Source organism: Ambystoma mexicanum, chromosome 4p (assembly GCF_040938575.1).
Source record: "Ambystoma mexicanum isolate Mex_15411 chromosome 4p, UKY_AmexF1_1, whole genome shotgun sequence".
Lineage (NCBI taxonomy): Eukaryota > Metazoa > Chordata > Amphibia > Caudata > Ambystomatidae > Ambystoma > Ambystoma mexicanum.
In genome coordinates this window covers 282,942,326-282,966,318 of record NC_090927.1, presented here as the reverse complement: position 1 = coordinate 282,966,318, position 23,993 = coordinate 282,942,326, and the positions used below count along the sequence as shown (strand labels likewise).

Here is a 23,993-nt window from a genome sequence, read left to right as displayed (position 1 = left end):
ACTCTGCCATTTCCCACCTTCTGGAATCATTTTTAACACTTCTATACACTTTTTGCAACTATTTCAACTAGTTTTGCATTCGTAGACGTCTACGAACATCTGACTTCATAGCGGACCTTCGGAACAGTGCCACATGACCATAACCTGGCACGCGGCATGATGACATGTCCGAGAATCCGTCCGCTCTTCACGATAAGATCTCTGCTTCGCGGACAGTTCAGAACTGCAGTTTCTACTAATCTAGGAACTTTCAACTTCAAAATTTCCCTTGTACAGCTCCAACACCTAGTCCTACTCATTATCCATTAACAATCTAGTACATAGTACATACTTTTAGCAAAACTGCTATTTATCTTAAAATGGCATCAGCTAATGCCATCCCTCCTCCCCAAGAGCCACGACTACTGCGGTAATCAAGGAGCATGAGAAACACTGACCCCTACTTTAGAAATAACACACGCTCAATATTTTCCCTTGCCCACCTACCCCTCCATATTAGTGTTTGGTTCCTCTTCGCTCATTTCCCTCCCCCCTTTCGTTCTTAGCTCTCCTGCCAAAAATAATATATCCAAAAACAACAATAGACATATTTCTTTAGGAACCATCTTTCACAGTTGAAAAATAGAACTAAAAAAAATGTATAGACTCCATCTACTTTATATTTCTCAGTAAAGTACATAGACTCAATAAGATTTTCCAACATTTCCATTTGCATTTTGTGTTATGCTAATGGGAATACGTGGGGTTCATCCTTCGTTCCAGTTACTGTAACGGTGGATACGACCCAGCAGCCTAAGTTATCAGCCCAAGCGAAGCGAGGGTGGATAACGAGGTCTCTTGACCATTATCCCCCCCATTCCACCCCTGAAATGGGGGATGAAGGCCATTAGCACCTAGGTTCCCAAAGCGGGAACACGGGATGCTAAAAAAGAGGATTTTTTTTCCTACCCCGCAGGCTTCCCACTGTAGGAAGGAACATCCTTTTCCAAGATGGCCACCATGGAAAGGGAAGGCAAGGGTTCCATACAGGGCCCCTCTTCGCTTTCCATGGCAGCCTGCAGAAGGTAAAAAGAGAACCCTATGACCATATTACCACAAGCACATTTTTCTTCCCTTTCAGATCTATCCTAATTTCGAATAACTTTACCACAAAGCCAGTCCCAGGTGGACATGGCCACTTTAATCCTATGTTTTGTCCCTTGTGGTCATGGCCAGTAGCCAGATTGTCCGGATCATGACTTTATTCCATGACCCGGACAATCTGGCCACTGCCCATGGCCACAGGCTATCCCTCAGTCACTAAAGGTATACCGTTATTGTTTGTAGCTACATTATGACACTTGTCAAATAATAAAACACTGGCACATTTGCAAAATCATGCTTGTAGGTCCTTGCCAATACTCCTTACGCAAGTTTTCTGGAAATCCACCCATGTGTTATTTTTTCAAAAGTGTCAAATGTATGGACATACAATTGTCATATAACCTAGCCCCCACTTGACAAAATCCATTCAGACATTACGAAAACATCTATATCTAGACCTATAATCTTTTTGCAAACCTTTGTGTAGATTTGTCAAATGGCGCCACATTTATAAGCCTTTACAATATTTTGGGACCCCCTCTAATTTTGATCCCTCTTGACTGAATCCCACCAAACTTCGCAAAAACATGTATATGTAGATCCATAATCAGTTTGCCAAATGAAGTGTAGATTCGTCAAATTGCACCTCATTTATAAGCCTTTACATTATTTTGGGACCCCCTCTCTAATTTTGCCCCCTCTTGACAAAATCCCACCAAACTTCGCAAAAACATTTATATCTAAATGTATTGTCAGTTTCCCAAATTAAGTGTAGATTCTCAAATGACACCTCATTTATAAGCCTTTACATTATTTTGGGACCCCCCCTCTGATTTTACCCCCTCATGACAGAATCCCACCACACTTTGCAGACTCACTCAGAATTAGGTCAGAAATATACATGCAAAATTTCATGCTGTTCCATTAAATGGCGCCAAAGTTATAAGACATCCAAGTACTGTATTTCACCAACCCTGTAATGCTGAGGTGTTCGCAAACTTTACAGGACTGGTTGCGGACATCCAAACTGTTTGCGGACTTTCGTGGCAAAAAAACACCTGTTTTTTTTGCTTCTTTCAGCCATATCCCATCCCATCCTCATCACTCCTCACCTCCCCAGATATTATTTGATAAGTTTGACAAGTGCAATGTTGTGTTTTTTAATATGTTTTTACGGCGATGTCCGCGGACACTGGCCGCTGTCTGCGAATCCAAGATGGCAGGCATTTCCAAAAATCTGACGCACTTCACGCTTTTCACCATCCAATCAGTGGGCACGTCCGATGGGAGCCCTGTCCGCGGACCGAACAGGGAAATGGGTCAGCGGACCGAACCCAGATATCACACATTTGTTTGGACCTACTTTTTGGTCGTTTTAAAAAAAACTACTGGACGGATTTCCACCAAAGCCACCGCTCCTGCCGCAAATTTGGTGAAAATCCATCCAGCGGTTTGGGCTGTAGGCGCGAGCAAAGTTTTCTCAATTCAGTCCATTGAAAAAAATAAAATGTTGGGACCCCTCCTATAACTTTGCCACCCCCTTGACGAAACCTCTCCAAACTTTGCAGATGAATTCAGAGCGGGCCATATACTCTTTTTGTAAAGTTTGGTGAGGATTTGTCCAGGGGGAGCTAAGTTATAAGCCACCCAAAAAGAGGTCTTCCTATGGATTTAGCAAATTAACTATAACTATATGGCCACTACTGCGCGCCGTGTAATATACATATATATCTTATAAACAATACTAGCCACTCTATAGTTAAGGTGAAACCTGTCATCCTTAGGAAATGCGAAGATTCTATGGATAATAGGTTTTGATGAGCATGACCTTTGACATTCCTAATTTGATGCACTGGCCCTCCAGAAGGGGATCATTTTGTACAAATCCATGTTACGGTAAAAAAATATAAAGGGTCAAATAAGGGTGATTTTTCACTTTTCCATTCATTTTCCAACAGGAACAAGGTCCAATTTTGGTCAAGAACACAGCCCAAATCGCTGGACAGGTTTGACCCAAACAAGGAACAAGTCAGGCACAAAGCGCTCAAATGAACTCCTTTGCTGTTTCGGCCTAAATGTGTCCAGTAGTTTTTTTTAAACTTGGCATAAAGCGAGGTGCTCCTGTACCCAAAAAGTTAGTTGTATCTCCCATGATGCGTTGCTGGTGCCAGGATTCTTTATTTCTGAAAAGACCCCATTACACGATTCGAGAATTACATTTTTAAATCGATTTTGTAAAGTGCCCTAAAATGATATAAACTGTGTAAGTAGAATAGTTATGAGGCCAGGGAGTATGTGGGCAGGCTAAGAAAAGATGATTTGTGTAGGTCTGGAGCTTGGGGATAGTGTTTTTCTGAGTTTGATACTTAACACAAACAGCACAAAAAGAGTAAATACTTCAAAACTATAATATATTATGATGTGGCAACAGGGCTTCATTACGAGTTTGATGGTATTCCAGCAGTAAATTCACTGACATAGGTAGGTAGACTCAACGCGAGAAAAAGCTGTTTGAAATTGCTGCTGTGTTCACTTTAAGAGACTATGGGCTTCATTACACGGAAGGCGGTAAGGGTTAATGGTCACCGGTAATGGTACCGGTGACCGTTAACCCTTACCGCCTTACTACGAGGTCCCTTTGCGGGTAGGTACTTTAACGCCTGCTGTTTAGCGGCACCGTAATTAGCGCCTTCCCCATTCCCATAGAGCCCTATGGGGCAAAAATGGGAATGGGAATGGGGAAGGGCAATGGGGGAAGGGGGAATTACCGCCCCGCCAACCTTGGAATAGGGCGGTAATTCCCCTTTCCACCAAGGCGGTGCCGGTATTTTACCGGCATGGACCAAGGTGCTAATAGCACCTTGGTCCTCCGCCTACCGTGTAATGAGGCCCTATATCTGCCCTCTGGTGGCGCAGAGCACTTGTACAGAGTCTGGCATAGATTCCAGTCACTCTTGAGAAGTTTGTTGAGAGGTCTGGTCATCGTAGACTGAGTGTGAGAAAAAGCTGTCTGGAATTGCTGCTGTGTTCCCTTTAAGAGACTCTTTCTCTGCCCCCTGGTGGCGTGAAGTGCCTGCATGGAGTGCAGCATAGAGTCTAGTCACTCGCTAGTCAACCGACTGTGGCCGAGTGACCGAGTAACTGAGAGTGATGGTGACCGCGCAGGCCTGCTGAGAGAAAAACATCTAGATGGAAAGCAGTGAATTGAGGGAATCAGAAGAACAGACTAGAAGCCTGAGAAGCTTCTGTTTACTTTTCGGAATCACTGGCAGAGCGGGAGGAGCAGGGCGAGACGACGCACAACTGCAGGATAACGTGTAAGAATCCCATAATGTCGACATGTCCTTTCGCCCTCCTGGTCCGCCTTGCTCCCGTATGTATCACAGTTTCTCCGCCCTCTTCTTTTCTGCCCTCTTTGCCTGTTTCAATGATTAAAGACTGCACCACCAAATTCCCCGTAAAACATCTGTTGGAGGCAGACGATGACTGAAAAGGACGTGGAAAGTCTGAAGAGCCCACAAACTTAAACAAATCGGAGTGTGGAAACATACCAAAACTCAGAAAATGCTCTGGTAACACCTAATGCCTAATTGGAACCTGTAACTCAACCGGTATCTCTACCTGACTTGGTGGGTAGGATGCCGTTGACTGTAGAAGTAACTTTGCAGAGTCAGCGACAAGAGACGGTGGCGATGGAAAATTACACCTCCAATGCACAATCTGGTCAGCCCATGCAGAAGCCAGGGCTAGTAAACATTGCCTTCACGTTCACAGGAGGTTACATCTGTTAAGGACTTAGACCAATCCATTATAGTACGACAGGTATCCGGCGAACCTACACCCGAATACTGCCAACCGGCAGACATTGCTTTATTTAACGACTTTCATCTGCAAAAGACCAAGGACAAAAACCACCCCGACATACCCACGACCAACATTGGGAAAATTTGTAGTCGTATACCCGTAACAAAATGGAGGTGGAAGGAAATAGGCCTACCAATGAGGGAAAGAACCCTTACACTGTTAGACCACGGCGGGGGGAGAACAGAAATCCCTCCCTAGATCAGTCAAAATACATACAAGGCGAAGTAGCAATCAACTCAGGCTCTCTGAAGGAACTTGCAGACGAAGAAATGTTGGAAGGAACTGTCGAAGTGGAAGCTCCGATTACAGGATCAGTACAATTACTGACATGCAACTTATTGAGTAATAACTTTTGTGGGCGTTCCCCAGCCCAGAAAAGCACTAGAACTAACTCATCTTCTATACAAGCATCCTCTGAAAAGAAGCAGCTGTCTTGTACAACCTCCAAAGGAAAGGAAGTATTTTTACCAGAAAGAACCAGCCTTGAAGTCAAGCAAAGGCTTGAAGTTCTGAAGTCGCCAAACAGAAGTAAAACGTTATCATGATTACAGTGTGATATTAACAGATTGAGAGAAATTATTGACCAAGTAGGCTCGAGTGGTCTACCTGCGGGAGGCATGAATTCTGGTTTGTTAAATATCAAGATTACAGGCAGGATTAACAACGAAGACCCTGGCATGGAAGAGTCTATGCCTCAGAACAAGCCCTCTAAATCTCTCTCAACAGTCCAACCACAGCCAAAAGGAGACAAAGTGACAAGGGCGCGTTGTGACCCTTTCTTGGATACTTTACTAAGAAGGGCATCTATTTCATCAGCCTCATCCCTCTATGCATTGGACTCGGGTCTGATTGAAGTGAAAACAAAAATCGAAAAAAGGAAAACAACCCCACAAAGGAAAATGTGCATCCTGATCCTTTCACCCAGATGTCAGTAGTGACCATCGCCATGGCTCCATTCATGAATCCATCAACGACATTTTAAAAGATCAAACAACTTTAATGGCGATGTTACACTCAAAGATAGAATACATCAAAGGATTTATTACGGGAGACCCACTGGAGGGGGTGCTGTTCCGGAGATACATGTGCTGGGGAAAAATAAAAAGGGATTCACAGTAAACATCACCCTGTCACAAAAATAGATTGATCTCCAGTCCAACAGGATTATGTGAATAACAAGAGATCGCCAATTCCTACGAGTAAGGAAAACAGAAATGAGACAAACTTAGATCCCCTGGTGCCTACTTCTTGTGGAAACTCATCCGTCACAGAGGATTTGGACGTTGCCGTCCTAGATAAGAGCAATGGCCCTACCTCGACTGAGAATCCACTGGAAACTGGTAAAAACAGGAAGGTGGTAACACTGAATTCCTACCCGCTTTTTGAGAGGAAAGGGTAGCATTTGACTGCTACATGAGTATCTAGACACAAGGGGTCCTATGTAACCTCTCCAGCACTCTATTTTAAGATAAGGTGTGCTGGGTCTAGGATTTTAAAAGACTAGTAAAGTTGTTTAGACTCCATAACAAAAGAAAACACAGAGATAAAAAACGTATCAAAATACATGAGAGAGTGGGGAAAAAGGGTCACACTCTCTCCAGGTAACAAAATCAAGTCCTCAAAATCCAGCAAAGTTGCTGGGGGGTCTCTAAGGTGAAGGGAATTAGCACATTTTTGAGAATTCTCCTTAACATATATGAACACTTTCATTTACACCAAAGCGAGCAGCTTCAACGTTGCATCCTGCAACGTTGAAGCTGCTCGCTTTGGTGTAAATGAAAGTGTTCATATATACACAAGGGTATATATGAACACTTTCCTATACTAAAAGTAAGCAGCTTCAACATCCTGCAATGTTGAAGCTGCTCACTTTGTGTATAGGAACTGTGTTCTCGGCAGCATTTTTGTAAAATAATAAGTATGTCGTTATTTTACAAAAATGCTGCCGAGATTGGATTGCGCCCGTTACAACTAAAGACAGGCGCAATCCACACTGTGCACTGCCCAGGCCCACTTGAGAATACTGGTGGAGCCTGGGCGTCCTCTTTTGGTGCAGTGAATCGTGCTGTTTAGCACCTTCACTGCGCCAAGTTCAGAATAGGGGCCTGACTAAATCCAAAATGACATTCCCTGTTGAACAATAAATGCTCCATCAGCACCCCTAAGTGTGCCTTCTAGTGGCAAGGAAAATGCCTAACCATTTCTAACTTTAGCGGAAAAAAGGGATATAGCTATTGCTACATTTTGATCCTCTGAAAACAATGGGGAAGATGAGACAAATTTTCCCGGAAACATTCTTAGGGAACGCTTGACCATTTGGCTACAACAATTAGGGCATCATTAAGACAAGTGTGTGAAGACAAACAAAGTTTCTCAGATGAGAAAAAAGCCCCAAAAAATAAGAGCATTTTCATCCAGATGGGAGTAAAAAGAATTACTGGTTCGAGGAAAGCTAAATCGAATGAGGGAAAAATGTCCCAAGAGAGATTGTATGTGTTGTCTCAGACAGGAAAGAGTAGTGGGTAGAGCGGATGATTTCATCTTGAATAGATACAATGTACTAACACTCTTCCACTACGTTCCTTGCCTATGTCAAATAAACACTGAAGACTTGTCGGTAATTGAGTTTCCACAAGAAGATCGCATGGACTTAGTGTATGTTCATCTACGTTCAATCGTAGTAAAACAATTAACACTAGCAGCAGTATCGATTTTCCAACTTTTGGCTTTCACTTAACACCCTTGACCGATTTAGCGACAGAAGATGCACTACAATATACATCAAGCAGTCTCCAGGGTCGGACTGGTACAACAAATAGGCCTACTCACCCAAAAAAAAATTGGCCCACCCCTCGCCTCAAAAAAGTGGCCCACCCCTTGCCTATTGACCCTTGACCTCTGATGACATCACCGGAAGTGATGTCATTTGACCCCACCCCAAAGTGACATCCCGGGAAGTGATGAAACACACCTTTCACCCCTTGACAAAACAGGAAGTGGCATCAAATAGCATTGTTCCTAAGTACACTAAATTAATGTGAATCCAAGCGGACGTCCAAGGCCAAATGATATGTTATTGAATAGCACTTACGCGTCAGCTTTTTTTTTATAGAATAAATCTGCATACAATATCACCCAACCTGTGTTGGTACTCATTTATCGACCTAAGACGGATGACAGGCTTTTTCAAAGAAAGAAAAATGGAAAAAGAAATATTTTATTTTCATTTTTTCTTTCTTCCAAACCGGCCCGGGCATGGCCAGAAACCGGCCCCCACTCCTCAAGGACGAATTCGGCCCGGCCACGTGCCAAAAGGCCGAGGGGCCAATCCGACCCTGCCAGTCTCTCTTTGTCACCTAATTTAGACCAGGAGCAGACGCTGATGGCCTGCTGCATGAACTCAGTCGAATCGACGAAAGAAAGAGATACCTCAAGCATGCAAACCCTGTGTGGACATCAGGGTGTTGTTAAAGGAGGAGAAATTCCTAGGCAATCGACGACGAACTTGACTTTAACGATAAACTGTCAAGGCAACGAAGCCCAGGAAAGAAAAGTCAAACTAAACAGACAGATTCTCTCAGAGCTACCTGACGAAGAGTCATGTCCTTGGTTACATGCAGCTCTAGTGAGCAGTAATAACCACAAGCTGAGCCATAGAATGAAGAAAAGAAAAAGGCTTGCACTCGTCTCTTGGAATACACAAGGCTTTTCACATTTACTGTCGGAAGGGGCGACAAACTGGAACTCACTACTTGACTTAGAACAAAGCCTATAATGGATGGATTTGTCACCTTCTTGAAACCGGCAGAAAAAAGCAGGAATGGACGGCCAACTGCAGGGCTGCTGACGCTAATTAAAAGTGGAAGTGATTTTGAAGCATCGGCTCTAACAACATTGGCGCTTACATTCAACAAACAATACTAGTAAAGAGATGTCATTAATCTGACGTGAGGAAACCTAGTCGGATAAATCTAACTATAATCAATTTATATTGCAACCCACATGCAGCTCACAGCAGAGGAGGGGGGGGACACCTTCAGCCACTAGCACCAACAGTAATCAAAGGTGCTCCAGTCCAACGAGAGAGTCAATATGCAATGTAAAGTGTGCTCCTTATCTGTTTCACAGCGCATTCACCCTGTAATCAGACCTCTATAGCTGCAGTCCAGGGAACTGCCTGTGTCCCAGCTATAAGACGCGCTCTATTCACAGCACCGGCAGCGTTCCATGCCAGTGGGTTGTTTTGACAATGAATCGGAATCCTCCGGCTTGAGTCCTCCAGCTCAAGCGAGAAGCTTTCTGCAATCCAGTGATGTTATGCGGCCAGTCAGATTCCCACTGGGAGAGCCCTCAGTATGCGTTGCGAGGGCCCACTCCCTGTGGCGTTAGGCCGAGCTCTGTTGCATCAGTCCCCCAAGGAGGGACGGCACCTTCACAGGGCAGGTGCCCAATCGAGCGTAGTGCAAGCCACGTCATTGCACTTCGCTGTCTGCTGGCGACCACAGGGTGTCTTCTCAGAGCCAGTCGTCCCTTCTCAGGTCTCCGTGCAACTTAGACTCAGGGTGAGAGCACTCCTATAAGCCCACCCATCGGGCCCGCCAACTTTTTGTCCCAGCACCCAGCGCGGTCACCATCTTGAATCCAGTAAGCACCACGGGGAACTGAATTTCTCTGCCTCTCGTGCAGCAAACCATGTCGGACAAACGCTGGTGAGGTGGACAAATTATGCAGCCAGCAAAAGTCCAGAAATCGAAAGTTAATATATTGTTTGGCCTCCGCCAGCAGAATCTTTGGCAGGATCGTGGAGCGAGCTCACGCCAGGCATGTCCTCACTGCATGGACTCTGCCCCCCTCCCATCTTCCTTCACTGTTCTTCTTTGTAGTACTGTTAAGCGAAAGGCTAGAATTAGATAGCCAGTCTAGCTTAGGATGGATTCTTAACCACACCAGGTGTAACAGACTTAGAAGAAAGGACATGACAAAAGTATATATTGGCACTTTCAGAAGAACTCTTCGAAGATCTTTTAGGTTTCTGGGACTTAAGGGTGATGTGACGGGAGTTCCATCATGGGACGAGAATCCTTACTCCCAGAAGGATTTGGTGTTATCACTGCCCAATGGGGTTGAGGGTTAGAGATGCATTGCCACAGAATTACATCCTTGTCCCCAGGGGGGGATTCCTTCCCTATAAGGTCCTCCCTCCTTTTTCCACCCCTAAGGGGACTGTTGGTTAGCAGCCTCACAACCCAGCCTCATAGGAACGGTCTCTCCCCTGTGGAAAGTGATGCCATCTGTACGATCTTCACAGTTGGGTATTCATATTAGAGGCGAAAAATTAGACGAAAAATGCATAGACTTTAAAGCTATTTCGACTGTAGGAATACAGACATATTCAACCGTTAAGATGAACATTGAGCTTTGGCTAACCTCGGTTTCAATGTGTTTGCTCTTAATTCATGGTTTGCTCTATGGACCAATCAAGTATGCTCATCAAATAACTGTTGCCCTTTTTGTATTGATAAGAGTGAAACAAGTTTACACTGTGTATTGCTTTTTAGCCACCCTAACGTATATATTGCTTGATCCGAGTTTTGAAACACATCAATGTGAGGAAATGCCTTTGATGCATTTAGTTATACAATCTTAAGCATTGATTTGTGGTCCTCCTTTGACTTGAACGCCTATCTAAGAAAGGTACTTCAGCTTAGAATTGATACATTGAATTTTATGACACGATAAATCCATGTTTCCTGTGTTTCAAATTGATGTTTAATTTATTTTAGTTTTATTCCTATTTTTGCTTGTCTTTTGTACTTTAATGAATTGTAATGGTACAATTCGAACAAGGTTTTTAGGCTTAAGATGGAACTGTTGTGACACTTCAACCACCTGTCTTTCATTGACCCAGTGAGGATCCAGTATGACTCTTGATAGATTGAAGTGCTAGAAGCCAACCTGTATTGAAGATTTTTGTTGGCTTTTGTTAGGTTTTTCTCTTGCCCCCCCTTGTACAAATCCCCAAAAAGCTTCCTCAAGTTGCCCAATAAAATCCTTGTTAACTAGATTTCTGGTGTTGTGCCTTATTTATGGAGTCCACTTTGCTTCATGACATGGGGTGCTCCAAAGGATGAGATGGGACATGGGTCGCCTTCATTAGGAACTGGTGCAAAGTGAGGGTAGGTGCATGAAAAGAACGGATAAAGGATAGTATCCAGCTCAGGTTTAGTGTGCTAAAATAGGCTTAGCACAGTTGGACCTCATTTCAAGTTGGGTGGTGCGGATTAAATGCAGCGGTATTACCGCATCTGCTGCATTTCTGCACTGCCCAACTATAGGTTTGGTGGAAAATTGAAGGCTTCACCTTCAGCTATGAGTTGGAGGTAAAGCTGCCTGTTTTCTGCCAAATTTCAGCAAAATTACTGCAGCGGAAAGCACAATTCTGCTGAAAATGACCGATTGAGTCCTAGGGACAAAAAAAATGTTTATTTACACCACCACTTGGAATCTGGCGGTAATACCACCAGACCAAGTGGCGGAAACGGTAATACAATTTGGTGGTATCTGGGCAGATTTACCATCCAGATACCACCAAACTCGTAATGAAGCCCAATTTGCTTTATTCTCTGTTAAGATAGGGCCTATGCCATCCTAGTAACCGACTGTATTTTATGGACTACATTCTGCCTTTGTGTCTAATGTGTTTCTGTCTTTGTGGTTTTCTTACAGGGACTCTTCATTTTGACGTTTGTAGTTCTTTGGGACAGAAAGGTGAGTGTTGTGATTGATTTTCTTCTAGTAGATTCGTAAGCAGTTATTTCCAGAGACGGGCATTCGAGTCCTGTTCTTTTTCCGTAGGATTCTAGGACTTGTAGTTTTTCTTTTATATTCGAAATATATGACAACTACAAGTCCCAGAATGCCAAGCAAAATCAGGACTGGATGGCCTTCTTGTGCATGCCTTGGAAAACATGAGCGCTCTGCTATTTCACTTGAAATCTGACCCATCATAACTTGCTTTGTTTATTCTTTTTGAACATACAGGTTCAGAACTCATTGTCAAAAACGTTTTATTCGTCAATATGGACCTCACAAAACACTAAGGTGAGCAATTCCTTTGATTCGCTTTAGCCTATGTCTTCCTATGTTATTGACCTCTTTATATGTTGAGATTTCATAACGCTTTCCTTTGCCACAAACCTCTCTCTCATGTGCATTAACCTGATCCGATATCTACCTTTATATCGGAATTGAATCTCGGCCTGGCCCACGGCTGATGGGATCTTCTCACCCATTTGCAGCTGGTTTGGTTCAGTGTTCTTCAAAAATTGTATTCATTTGAGGACGACATGCCTTCGTACAATACGTGCTATTGCTTTTCAGACTGTGTTCAATTTGGTGTTAAAAAGACATAATATGCAGCTGCACACAATTGAATGAGTAAATGCCAGGTATGTCCCTTGCATTGTAACAGGTCCACGCAAATAACAAGCAAAGGGGGAGCTATAGTTGAGTTGGGGGACCTACCTGAGATCTTGCAAGCAAGCGTGGGGTGAGACAGAGGTGAACCGTCACTCCCAGTCTTTCAATGTGCTCATGAATAAAACATATTTTTATCAGATAAAAAATGCTGATGTTATTATTATCAGTGACATTAGGCTCCTACAGTCACATTTTCAGTATGATACTACCTAAAAAACACTTGTCTTTAAACTGCCACTTAATTTTGAGTTGGGATCACAACAGATATTTACTGCATTGGGATAAATAGAAAGTACTACATGTGCCAATATGGTAAATATCCTATGCAATCCCAGTTAATAATGTGGTGGTATTTTAATAATCGAGGTACTTACAGCACAACTTTTTTCTACCACAACCCCCATGTTTATAATGAGTCCTCGAGGTGTAATTATGTGCACATGATCGTGTAGTCAACGTACAGTCTTGTTAAAACATTTTTTAAATTATTTTTTCTTTTTACAAGTTAATTAATTCACTAGTAAAACTAGTTAACCCTTTTCATTTTTGTCAGGAGTATGAGTGGTGTCACGTCAAACGTCTCGCGAAATACTTTGTGCTTCATTACAAGTTTGGCAGTGCAGTAAAAAAGAGCTGGCAATTCCATTACTGGCAAACTTTTGGGTGGTAACGGAATTACTGCCGCATTTACTGCACTGCTAAACTGCGAGTTCGGCCTTGAAGTGGAGGATTTTCCTCGAACATGATGCTGGAGATAAATCCTCCACTTTAATCCCAAAAATCGGCGGAATTACACTGGCAGAATTACTGCTGGCTGTAAATCCACCCAAATCTGCATTGAGTTCTGCGGGCTCCAGAAAATGGGGACTCACACCGCCATACCACCACTCAGAAAGCCTGTGGTGGGTCCACAGGCCAGAGTGGCTGTAACCGATTTTGGCAGTAATTCCATGGATTTACCACAGGATTACCGCCAAACTTGCATTGATGCAGTTCTTTTCAGTCTATGGCCACCATTATGAGGTTGCCGGTAGGCCAATACCATTTCCGCCACCCGATAACCCGGCAATACCGGGATATGTCAGGCGGTGGAGGAACGGTTAGTTCCCATTCCCGTGGAGTTCTGTAGTGCTCCACAGGAATGGGAACACTGAAGCACTGGAACCGTTAGTAACGGTGGCAGTGCTTCAGTGGAAAATCTGCCTGTAGGGGCCTGAACTACCGGCAGGTCAGGCCTGCCAGTAGTTCACAGCCCCTACCAGCAGACTCGGAGGGAACTGGTCCGGAAAAGGTGACGGTAACCTTTGTTACCGCCACTATTTTCAAGACCAGGTCACCCGTAATGAGGGCCAATATCTTTATTCTTATATGTTCATTCTTTGTGCTTCACTTGCTTTCACAATTCTATACAATAGGTGCTTCTCTCAGAGTTGACAACAAAGAAGTTCAGGTTTTATCTTCCTCTTGTGACTTTCACCCCAAAGTGCCTTCCTCCAAACGAGAACCACCGTCTCAGAAAGGTAACTCTGCCAGATTGCACCTTCCCGGGCCACCCAACCATTTGACATACAGTCATTGGATCCCACGAGTCCCAAATTCTCTGTGCCCCTTAATATTCGGGAGTCTCTTCAGGGCTCCCATTAAAGCACCACTACAGAGAATGTCACAGCATTTGACACGGCACACGCCAGCTAGAGAACTCCTTCCCCTACAATGGATGTCTTGCACAATAAAATGCTTTTTATTTTTAATATACTATGGATTCTTTTTCAGTAGGCCTCCAACCCGTCCCGCACCCAACCTCCACAAACACCCCGTGTCACAATGGACTAGGAACCAGGCTGGTGTGTATCAATAAGATATTAATTAATTTATTATTTGATGAAAAAGGAAAATCAAACATTTTCACAGCCACCAATGTTGTAGCACCACAAATTGCAATGATCTCTACAGAACAACTAAGTTAAGATATCCTATTACAGTTCAGTCAGGTCTTTAATGGCAAAACAGAAACACAACAATTTTCCACAAAGTGATGGCACCAACGGTTTAGCACCCCCCCCTGCAACACTCACCCCCAAACATCAATTAAACTTGAGTGCTTTGAATGGAAGGCAGTGGCAAGAAATAGAGAGAGAAAATAGGATTTATGGTATTTTCCCACAACCACAAGATGGGAAGCCAGCAAAGACAGGGAAAACCCGTTTCTGGAGCAAAATGGCAGAATGGGATTTTGTTTCTTACTCACCACTGCTAGAGCAGAGAATAGAAAGACATTCGTATTGCTTACACTTAGGAGATAGGGAAAGTTTAGAGAATACTACTCAGCAAACCAGGGCAAAAATAGAAATGAAGTGGGAAAATACGTTTTTGAGAAAAAAACAAATGCAAAGAGAAAATACAGTGGCAAATGGAAATTCGTTTACACTGGGGCTTACAATGCTCAGGGAAGGAGTTTATTTTATAATAGGAAAATCGGTTTTCATTGACAAGGACAGAAGCACATAACAGGTAGACCTCTAGGCAAAAGGGATTGCTCACAACGGGAACAACGGTTTGAGTTTGATTGGACACATGCAAATAGGAGTTTGTTTGGTAATGCACACAATACACAGACAAATTAGGTTTTCAGTTACAAGGAGACTAATTCATTTGAGGCAGCACTGTAATGACTATAACAATTAAATACAAACACCAGGAATAAAAGATGGTTGATTTCGAACTGCAACAATCTTGTACTGTGAATTTTGTGAATTTCAATGGGGGAGTTAAGTGATTTACTTAAAAAAAATGCTAAGGATTTACACAGACCACTGAGCAGTTTTTTTTTAAAGCAGATATACTAACATACATAAGCAAATAAGAGATTCTCCTATGGGGAGATGACTGGATTACACTGGCAATTTGGGGTTTTCAATGGGGTATTGGATTACATGTACTACTACAAAAATGAAGGGTTCATGCAATTTAGGGCTGGGGTTACAGTCTACTTACAAAGCAAGCCTTGGTTTAGGATTCAGGAAAGCCAGCTGGATCTAAGGGCAGTCTGGACAGCTAGGGCAAGGAGTCTGGTCACTGCACTCTCAAAAATGGTAAGGTTCAGCAGCCTTCTCTCCATCCTCCTCCCTGTTTTCCGGTTTCTGTCTGTCTGTATTCCTAGTACAGGTCCCACTTATATAGCAAAAATGACATCACTAACTTTACAATCTCGGGCGAGTACCCTGTAATTACCCCTGCCACTCGGATAGGACAGTTTACCATTCCTCTCTCCACCCCCTGGCATGATTGGTTCAAGGGAGGAGAGCACCATTTGTCTGTTTGCATTTATTACAATTCTTTGTTCTCATTACCACTTTTTGGCAAAAACTGGTTATGTCTCATAACTTCATAATTAAACCAGCCCCGGCCATATGAAATAGATGTGTTGTTTTAGTTGGTCACTGGGAATTAGGTAAGCCGATCGGCAACTCTGTACGAGGTAGCATGGCCCTTTGGCACATTTTTGTCATTTTCATAAAATGTATAATAGTTATGAATCTGCAGATGATCAAACATGTTCCTAATTTCAATTTACCATCTTTTCATCAACTGTCCCAGTTGTCACAAGTTTAGATCAGCCAGAAACTAGTCTTAACTGGCAATTTCAATACCCAAAGTCCGGGGTAAATGTAATTTATCTCTTTACAACTGCCTGGAAATTACATGGAAAAATATCATGAAACAAATTTAATTCTCATTCTGATTTCAATTAAATCAGTCTTTTAATGTCAAATCGGAGTGTCATCCCCCACAACCATCTGCCTTCCTCTGGGCTCAGCCGGTGACCAGACATTATTATTAGTCCCTTTGAACTTTGCAGTTTGCTCTTTGAGGTGGGTGCAGGAAGGGCTCACACCTCCTGGTCAAGCTGTAGCCACACTTGGCATCCTTTGAAATCTCTGAGCTCCTGTCTTTATGTCTGGCAGAGCAGGGAATTATGACACCCTCAGCAGCATCACATTTTATTGCTGGATGGTTTTAGGATGTGTGTTATATTCAGCGGGAAGTGGGGCTTTGTCATCATGAGTTAGAAATGGTTTTTCCTGCAGTAAGTGTCTTTTCAAAGGTGAATGGAGTTTTGTGGGTTGTAACATAATATGCACTCACTTTGGTCATCCCCCACATCATATTTCCTTGGCATATGCTGTGTGACCAGTGCTTTCACTGTGGCTTTTTAAAGCCGCTTTCTTTTTACACGTGTGCAGGCATTTTGCTTCTAATGTTTAAAATCCTTTCTTGCAGGTCACAGGATTCTTTAATTTCTTCTTTTTGAGTAAGTTTGCATTTTCTGTTGTTTCATTGATAATGAGGGGTAGGCCCCCTTCCACATGGTTCTTTACTTTGACGTGAACAAAAGAAAAAGCCATGCCGTTTTTCGTTTGCAGTGTTTAAAGGGCTGCTGTTCAAGTGACAGGGAAAGCAAAAGCCGTTTTTCTTGTTGTAGTGTTAAAATTCTTGCCCCTCATGTGAATTTTTGGATGCAGTGTATAACGTCTTGTTATTCAGGGGAAATAAAAACAAAGCAGGGCCGTTTTTGCTTATAGTGTTCAAATGCTTGTCACTCATGTGACAGGGAAAGCAAAGCAGAGCCGTTTTTGCTTGCAGTTTTCAAATGCTCGCCACTCATGTGAAATAAAAGCAAAGCAGGCCGGTGTGGTTGCAGTGTAGAAATTCTTGCCACTTATGTGAAATAAAATTAAAGCAAGGCTGTTTTTTGGTGGCAGTGTTCAAATGCTGCTGTTCAGGTGAGAGGGGCTTCTGTCAACAGACATCACTTTTTGTAACCCATGGGCTGATGAAACAAGAACACAATAGCGAAATCAGCAGGCAGTATTCTTAAGAATGACCAGAAGTTTGGAAGGAGTACAATGGTTTCTTCCCTGTGTGTACATGTGCTGAGAATAATGGCAGGGTCACACTGCGTCTATGAATTATGGGGCTTTTCCAAATTCTACCAATTGCTTATCAGTGAAATTATTTTGTATGGTTTGGTGAGATTCCCAGTTGGCTTAATCACTTGCCCTATAATCACTGATACTTAATTGGGTAGCCTTTGTTACAAAATACAGTGACAGCAGTATATTTATGGTTAAGAACTTGGTCAAAAATATATGATATGATATTTAGAGAACACAAGAGAGAGGTAGCTGCACTGGACAAGTTCAGTGAGGATTCCTTAGTTCAGACATATACATAACCTATCTCATGGCATTGAGGTGTGTCATGGAAAAATGACCACTGACTATTCCGTTGGATTGGTGAACAATTGATTAGAAAGCAAACAACAGGACAAAATAAACCAATGACAGTTCAAGACTTTGGTGCAAGTGAGAACGCCCTTCCCTCTGTGACTGTTCTCTTATACCCAAAGGAACCATGCATTTCAATAGATGGAGCGGTTCAGACAAGGCAAATAATCATACTGAAACAATGTTACAAGCAGGTGACAAAGCCCCTATATACAAGCCTTTGGTACCAGCTGCGTTCTTACAGTGTTATCAGGGCGGACTGCTTAACATGATACATTTAGTGAAGTTGAATATACTCCTCAAAGATTCGCACTCGCTCTGAGGCAGGTGAGAACACTTACAGTATGATGACTTCTGTCTGCTAACGCCGGTTTTCCTAAGAAAGCGGGAGCCTAAAACACGCTTACATATGCCAAAAGGAAACACATCAGAAGCAAGCAGTGTGATGGCGAGCATAGTTACACACTAAGGTAAGATCCTTCATCGCAAAGCCATGTGCAGTAAAGCTTAAAGTCTAATCTCAAGAGAGAAATAGTTGTTTTAACTTGGAGGTTTGCAGTATCGCCTCAATATTATAATACAGTAATGTGCAAGGGGAGTACATAACTTTTTCAATTTCAAACTTTCCCCCCACCGTCCCCTCCTTTGAAAGTTTTACTCCAGTCTCATTACATACATCTCTAGGGGAACAAACATTACATCCTGGCATGTCATAGCAGATTATTTCTTCCATAGCATGACAGTAAAGCACTTGGGCAGTTTGAGAGACTTCAGAACAGGTGTTGAATACCTGATAATAGAGACACTTAAAAACTATTGACAAAAAGGACAGATTTAGAATTATGACTAACGCTATGAGTGAGATCTGACCAATAGACGCACCCAGAGGTCCCAATAGACCTTCAATCCAAGATGTGAGACACAAGTAAAGTAAGTTTGCCAGACCTAAACTTCCAGTTCAAAGTGTATAGGCTTTGTGAAGTTTCAGCAAAGTACATATCAACGTTCAAAAGGTCCACCAGGAATTAGGTACTGAGCAAAGAATTCTGTAGTCCACAGTTTATGATCGGATGTTCCAGCTAAATGTTTAAACTACAGCTATCTCAGGTACCAGAGCCACGTGCCTATGAGGGTCATAGTAACATAAAAAGAATGACCAACAGATGCTACCAGCAGGGGCCATAACTTGCAGGTATCAGTGAATCAACAGTAGTGGTGTCTACTCTCTGCCTGTGCACCGGCAACACAGGGAAATTCATTGTCGTTAAGGAGGAAAATCCAAGGGCGAGTGACTTGGCCAGTTGCCACTTTGTTCAGAGCTATTGACTCTCAGGTGCTCTTCCACGGGATTGCAAAGCATACCTTTTGGAGGTTGCGTTGTGAGGTCCAGAGAAGTCAGACACTGAAGATGGTACCCCAACAGTGAGGTTTGAATCAGGGTTGTTTCTTCTGGAACTTCGATCGCCTTATGAAGGATCCTTAGCAATAACTCCCTCAGGTACCTCACTGTGTGGAATAGGTTTCGAAGTTGAGGATTCTGTTTCAGCACATGAGCATATTGGCTGATGGAGGGCCGCTCCTTTCACCTTCTGGTATTGGCCGTTCCGTTCCAGCAACACTAAAGAGTCTGACATCGGCAAACAATTGGCGATGTCACGCTTGTTGGAGTTGGTGGTTGTGGTGGAACTTGAGCCAGGCCGAGGAAGATCGATCGTCCGGTGGTGATGTTATCAACTGGGGTGGTGACTTTGCGACAGTGCGCCTCATGGATCCAAGCTAGGATTCCAGAGCACTTCACTGCTGAGTTTGTGTCAAGAGGACCTGCAATGGGCCATATCACCTAGTCTGGATCGCAGAATTCCGCTGATGAACCTTCACCAGGACCCAGTTTGTTGGGTGTAGAGGGTGGCACAATTCAGAAGCCGATTCAGGAGGGCTTCATGGACCTCAGTGTGGAGAGATAGATAGGACATTTCTAATCAACATGCAACAATATTGGGGCAGAGTATCATCCTCTAATGGCAGACTTTGAATTTGGGGAACTGCTGGAGGTGCCGTTCCCATTCTCTTGGGGTGACCTGTGAGGATTTCATGGTCAGACAGTTTGTGTTAACGCTCTGGATTATTGCGCATGGCAGACAGAGCAAGGGACAAGGCTTGTGGTCATTTCAACCCCATCTCTTTACAAATATTAGCCTTAACATAAGATCCCCATTCATACATTCTGCATGCGCGAGATTTTTTAAATTTGTACTGACACTATTAATAAAGCCTTATTACTACAACTAAACATTCTCTGCCAAAAGTAATTGTGATTGACCCCATCAATTTCATTTACAAAACCTCCAAACATTTGTTGCCTTATAGGTTGGAAATCTTGACAGATGATAAAGATATGCCTCAAAGTTTCAATGTTATTGTTACAGTATCTACACATGTTAGTCTTACTAAGTGTCCTTATACATAACATTTCCAGTGCATGTATCAAATTTAGTCTTAATCTTAAGCCCTCAAGTATTATCCATCCAAGCTTTTTCGTATGTAGGGAGGGATGACGCAGAGCTGCTTGTTCTCAGAGGCAAAATCCCTATAAGGTTTATAGCCGCCCCTTCTATCACAGGTATTTATCCAATCACCTTCATACAAAAACATTTTAACTCTGCCTGGGCTGAAAAGCAGTTCTTCCGAACTAATGTTTAGACCATATAAAATGCCCAAACATTTGTGTTTGACGTTGGAAAGCCCTATTTCTTTAGTTTTAACCACAGACAGGATCTATCTACCATATCAAAGGCCTGTGTCAAATCTGCGCAAGCTGGGGTGCATGCTCTTTTCATAAGCCTTTTCAGTCAGCGCATTTTTGATAAGGTTGTTTATCCTGTCCCTTATCCTAGCCTAAAGCCAGTTTGGAACTTGGACAGTCGCCACATTACGGATATGCATTTTTCAATTTCTTTCAAGATGAGCGAGGCAAACATTTTGCAATCCGCATTGATGAGAGTTGTAGGTCTGTAATTGGATGGATTAGTGCAATTTTAAAGAAGACTTTCCAATGTTCTGGAAGGCGTTTTGTTCTCATAATATTATTGGACAGTAGAACAAATATTAAGGCCCAAGTTTCAGGGACTGCTGTAATAACTGTGTTACTTTGGCACTTGAATTCGAAGAATCCTTAATAATGTCTAATATATCTTCATTTGAAAACATCATGTTTCAAGGACCTTCCTCTAGTTCCACACCACAATGTTCCCGATTCCCTTCATAGATTTCCAAACAGAACTGTACCCAACTGACTTCTGGAGTTGGATTATTGTGTACCTCATTTTGAAAGTTCCCCTTGTTTTGAGCTAAAGTTCAAAAATTGTTTGCATTATTTTTCAGAATGGCCTCCATCATGCATTCTCCATCATTTTGCAAGAGTAAATAATGGTGTGCCTTGACCCATTTACTGTTGCTTCTGCTTTCTATTCTTTTCCATTTTCATCCCCAGGTCAATATTCAGCAATTTTATGGTTTTTACTTCATGCTGTAGTAACCTTTTCTGTATTTGAAAAGATATATGAAATGCATGTCTACGACCTATGGAACTTTGTCTCAGTAAACACCCAACAGTTTCTAAAACATCATTTACAATAAAAGTGGAGAATACATCTGGGTTAGAAACTGTCATCTTTTGCTCCACAGTGGTCCTATTCATGAGCCTAAGCCTATACTCATTAAAGGCATCAATCCACTGGGGTTTCCATATAACACTGGACTTTTTACTCTGCACCTCCAAAGTATTACATCGACTTGACAATCCTGATCTCTAGTACAGTTGAAGATTAGCAATCAACATAGAATGACTTTTTCACACAATTGGGGTTGTGTACACATCGAGTCCCAATCACCAGCTAACACAGCATCCCCATCAGGAGAGTTAGCCTTCACTCAGGAGATGCTCAAGAGCAGTGATAAAACCCTGTAAAGGTGAGTGTGAAGGATGCCAGTAAATATTCAGCAACCACAGGCGTATCGGCCGGCTGGCCTGCAGATTTAGACACAGCAGGTCCGGCTCTAGGTGGTACCGGAATATCAGATTGCCCATTATTCGGCTGGAGATCAATACTCAAAGGATCAATATGAAGCCCTCCCTTAGAGTGACTCTCCACATTTGCAATTTCAAGTTAATTTCACTTAGCGTGATACTATGTGCCCTAACGTCATCTCTGAAGTTTTTGTATAGTTTATAAAATCAAAAAGGAGGTTAAAACTGAATTTAGGGCCGATTTGGTAGGATCAGATAGTTTTATTCTTTCATCAGTCTCTCTAAGTGTGTGGTGTAGGGGAACTTGCCCCTCATTTTCCCCAGAGGCTGTAGTGCACGAGCTATGGGAGCTGTTAGTAGACAACAGTTTACCATCAGCCAAGGAGACAACGAACCATTACGGGCCAGAACTCCACACCCTTCTGCTTCCTCAATCTTCTCCTGCCTGGAAGCATTCCTTTCCCAACTTCATTCAATTCGAGCATACTTGAATCGTTTATACTGCTTTTGTTAAAAGATGTCATCAAGGGCCGAGAGGCTGTAGGTCTAATTTCCATGCTGAGCCAGTGGGAGGAAAGAAATCTGCAACTATTTGACCTGCCATCACGATAATGGCATTACACTCCATGTTTTTCTGCTAACCCTTCACCTTAACCGGAGCTTTCCCTGACCTCATGTTACACCGGTCAGCGATGTCTGATTTACTGCGATGGAAACTTGCTCACTAGGGCGCACATGATTTCTCAGTTGCACCAACAACACAGATAATACAATCTGAGTGCCCATTGATCGCTTCTGAGAGAGCTTCACCATCTGCTAATGTATTGCCATGGGCTATGAATGACTGTGAGGGATCATGTCCCTTGCATTTAACGATAGCTACAGCTGCAGGAAGTAACAAGCATCAATAAATCTGATATATATTTTCCATTTAATATTGGGGTGCCTGTGAAGGTTAAATATCCATGCCACTTCCAGAGAACTCTGAAGACATGGACTACACCGTGGGCATACCTGTAGTCGGTATAGATTTTAGCTGATCTATCTCGGCCCAGAGCACAAGCACGGGCGAGGGTCACGGGTTCCGCGACCTGTACAGATTTTGCCATAGATAATCAATATGCTTCTAAAACATCATGGAGGGTACATACAGAATAACCAAAGATCAATTCCCCAGTTTCTGGGACATGGTTACAAGACCCATTGACAAAAATAATCATATCAGGATTCAACAAAGGTTATGTTATGTTATGTTACTTGGCATTTATATAGCGCCTTATGTACCATTGGTATGGTCTGAAGGCGCTGGTAGGTTGAACGCCCTTGGGAACCGAAGTTCATGTCAGTAGAGAGAGTAGAGAGAGTCAAAGGTGCGTGTGAGCACCGGATATGTGTGTAGCTGGTGTGGCATTCGTGTAATACCTGCTTCTTAGTGGTAGGTGTGGTGGTTGAGAGGTCAAGAGTATGTGTTCGTTCTGGCGTGATTTATCCAGACCGATTGTGGCTGCGTTAGGCCTGAGGAGAACGCCTGGCTGGGGGGTGTGTAACCAGCAGTGTTTAGTTAGAGTGATGGGGAGTATGAGGCAGATGTTGGTATGAGAACAGCTATACCGAATGGTGCCATAGTATCGCTGTGTTCTATTTGAGTGGTGGTGTAAAGAAGAGAGTAAGCGTGGAGATGTGAATATGGTGGTTTACTTTAGGTGCTTGAGATTGCGCCCACTATAGTTCCATGAACTTCATCCGTTCCGTGCATTACGGCCATTTCAAGCACTCAGACCGTTCCTTTCAATGCTCTGTCAGACGTTCCATGCCCTCCTAACCATTCCATGTACGTCACGCCATTTTGTGCACTCCAATCCGTTCCATGCACTCCAACCCGTTCCATGCACTCCAACCCGTTCCATGCGCTTGCATCCGTTCCATGCGCTCGCATCCGTTCCATGCACTCCCATCCGTTCCATGCACTCCCATCCGTTCCATGTACTTCAACCATTTTATGCACGCCACCATTTTATGCACTACTCCTTTCATTCATTCTACCCACATTATCCAAGCTCGTTGCATCATCCATACACATGTCATCTTCACACTGCTCCTTTCATTCGTTCTACCCATGTTATCCTTACTCCATGCATCATCCATCCACATACGTCATCTTCACATGTTCCATTCACTTAACTGATTCCACCCATTTCACTCGTTCCATCCACTTCCCTAGTTCCGCCCACTTCGCCGGTTTCAAGCACATC

General features: G+C 43.1%; 1 protein-coding gene across 3 annotated transcripts in view; it reads left to right on the top strand.

The window, feature by feature from the left end:
- Positions 1 to 23,993, top strand: part of LOC138453204 (adhesion G-protein coupled receptor F1-like) — a 926,758-nt gene that overhangs the window by 567,052 nt on the left and 335,713 nt on the right. For all 3 annotated transcript variants that reach the window (XM_069605833.1, XM_069605832.1, XM_069605834.1), the window contains exons 12-13: positions 11,674 to 11,715; positions 11,989 to 12,048. In XM_069605833.1, coding sequence (XP_069461934.1) covers positions 11,674 to 11,715; positions 11,989 to 12,048 — 102 coding nt within the window. The remainder of the gene's footprint in view (positions 1 to 11,673; positions 11,716 to 11,988; positions 12,049 to 23,993) is intronic.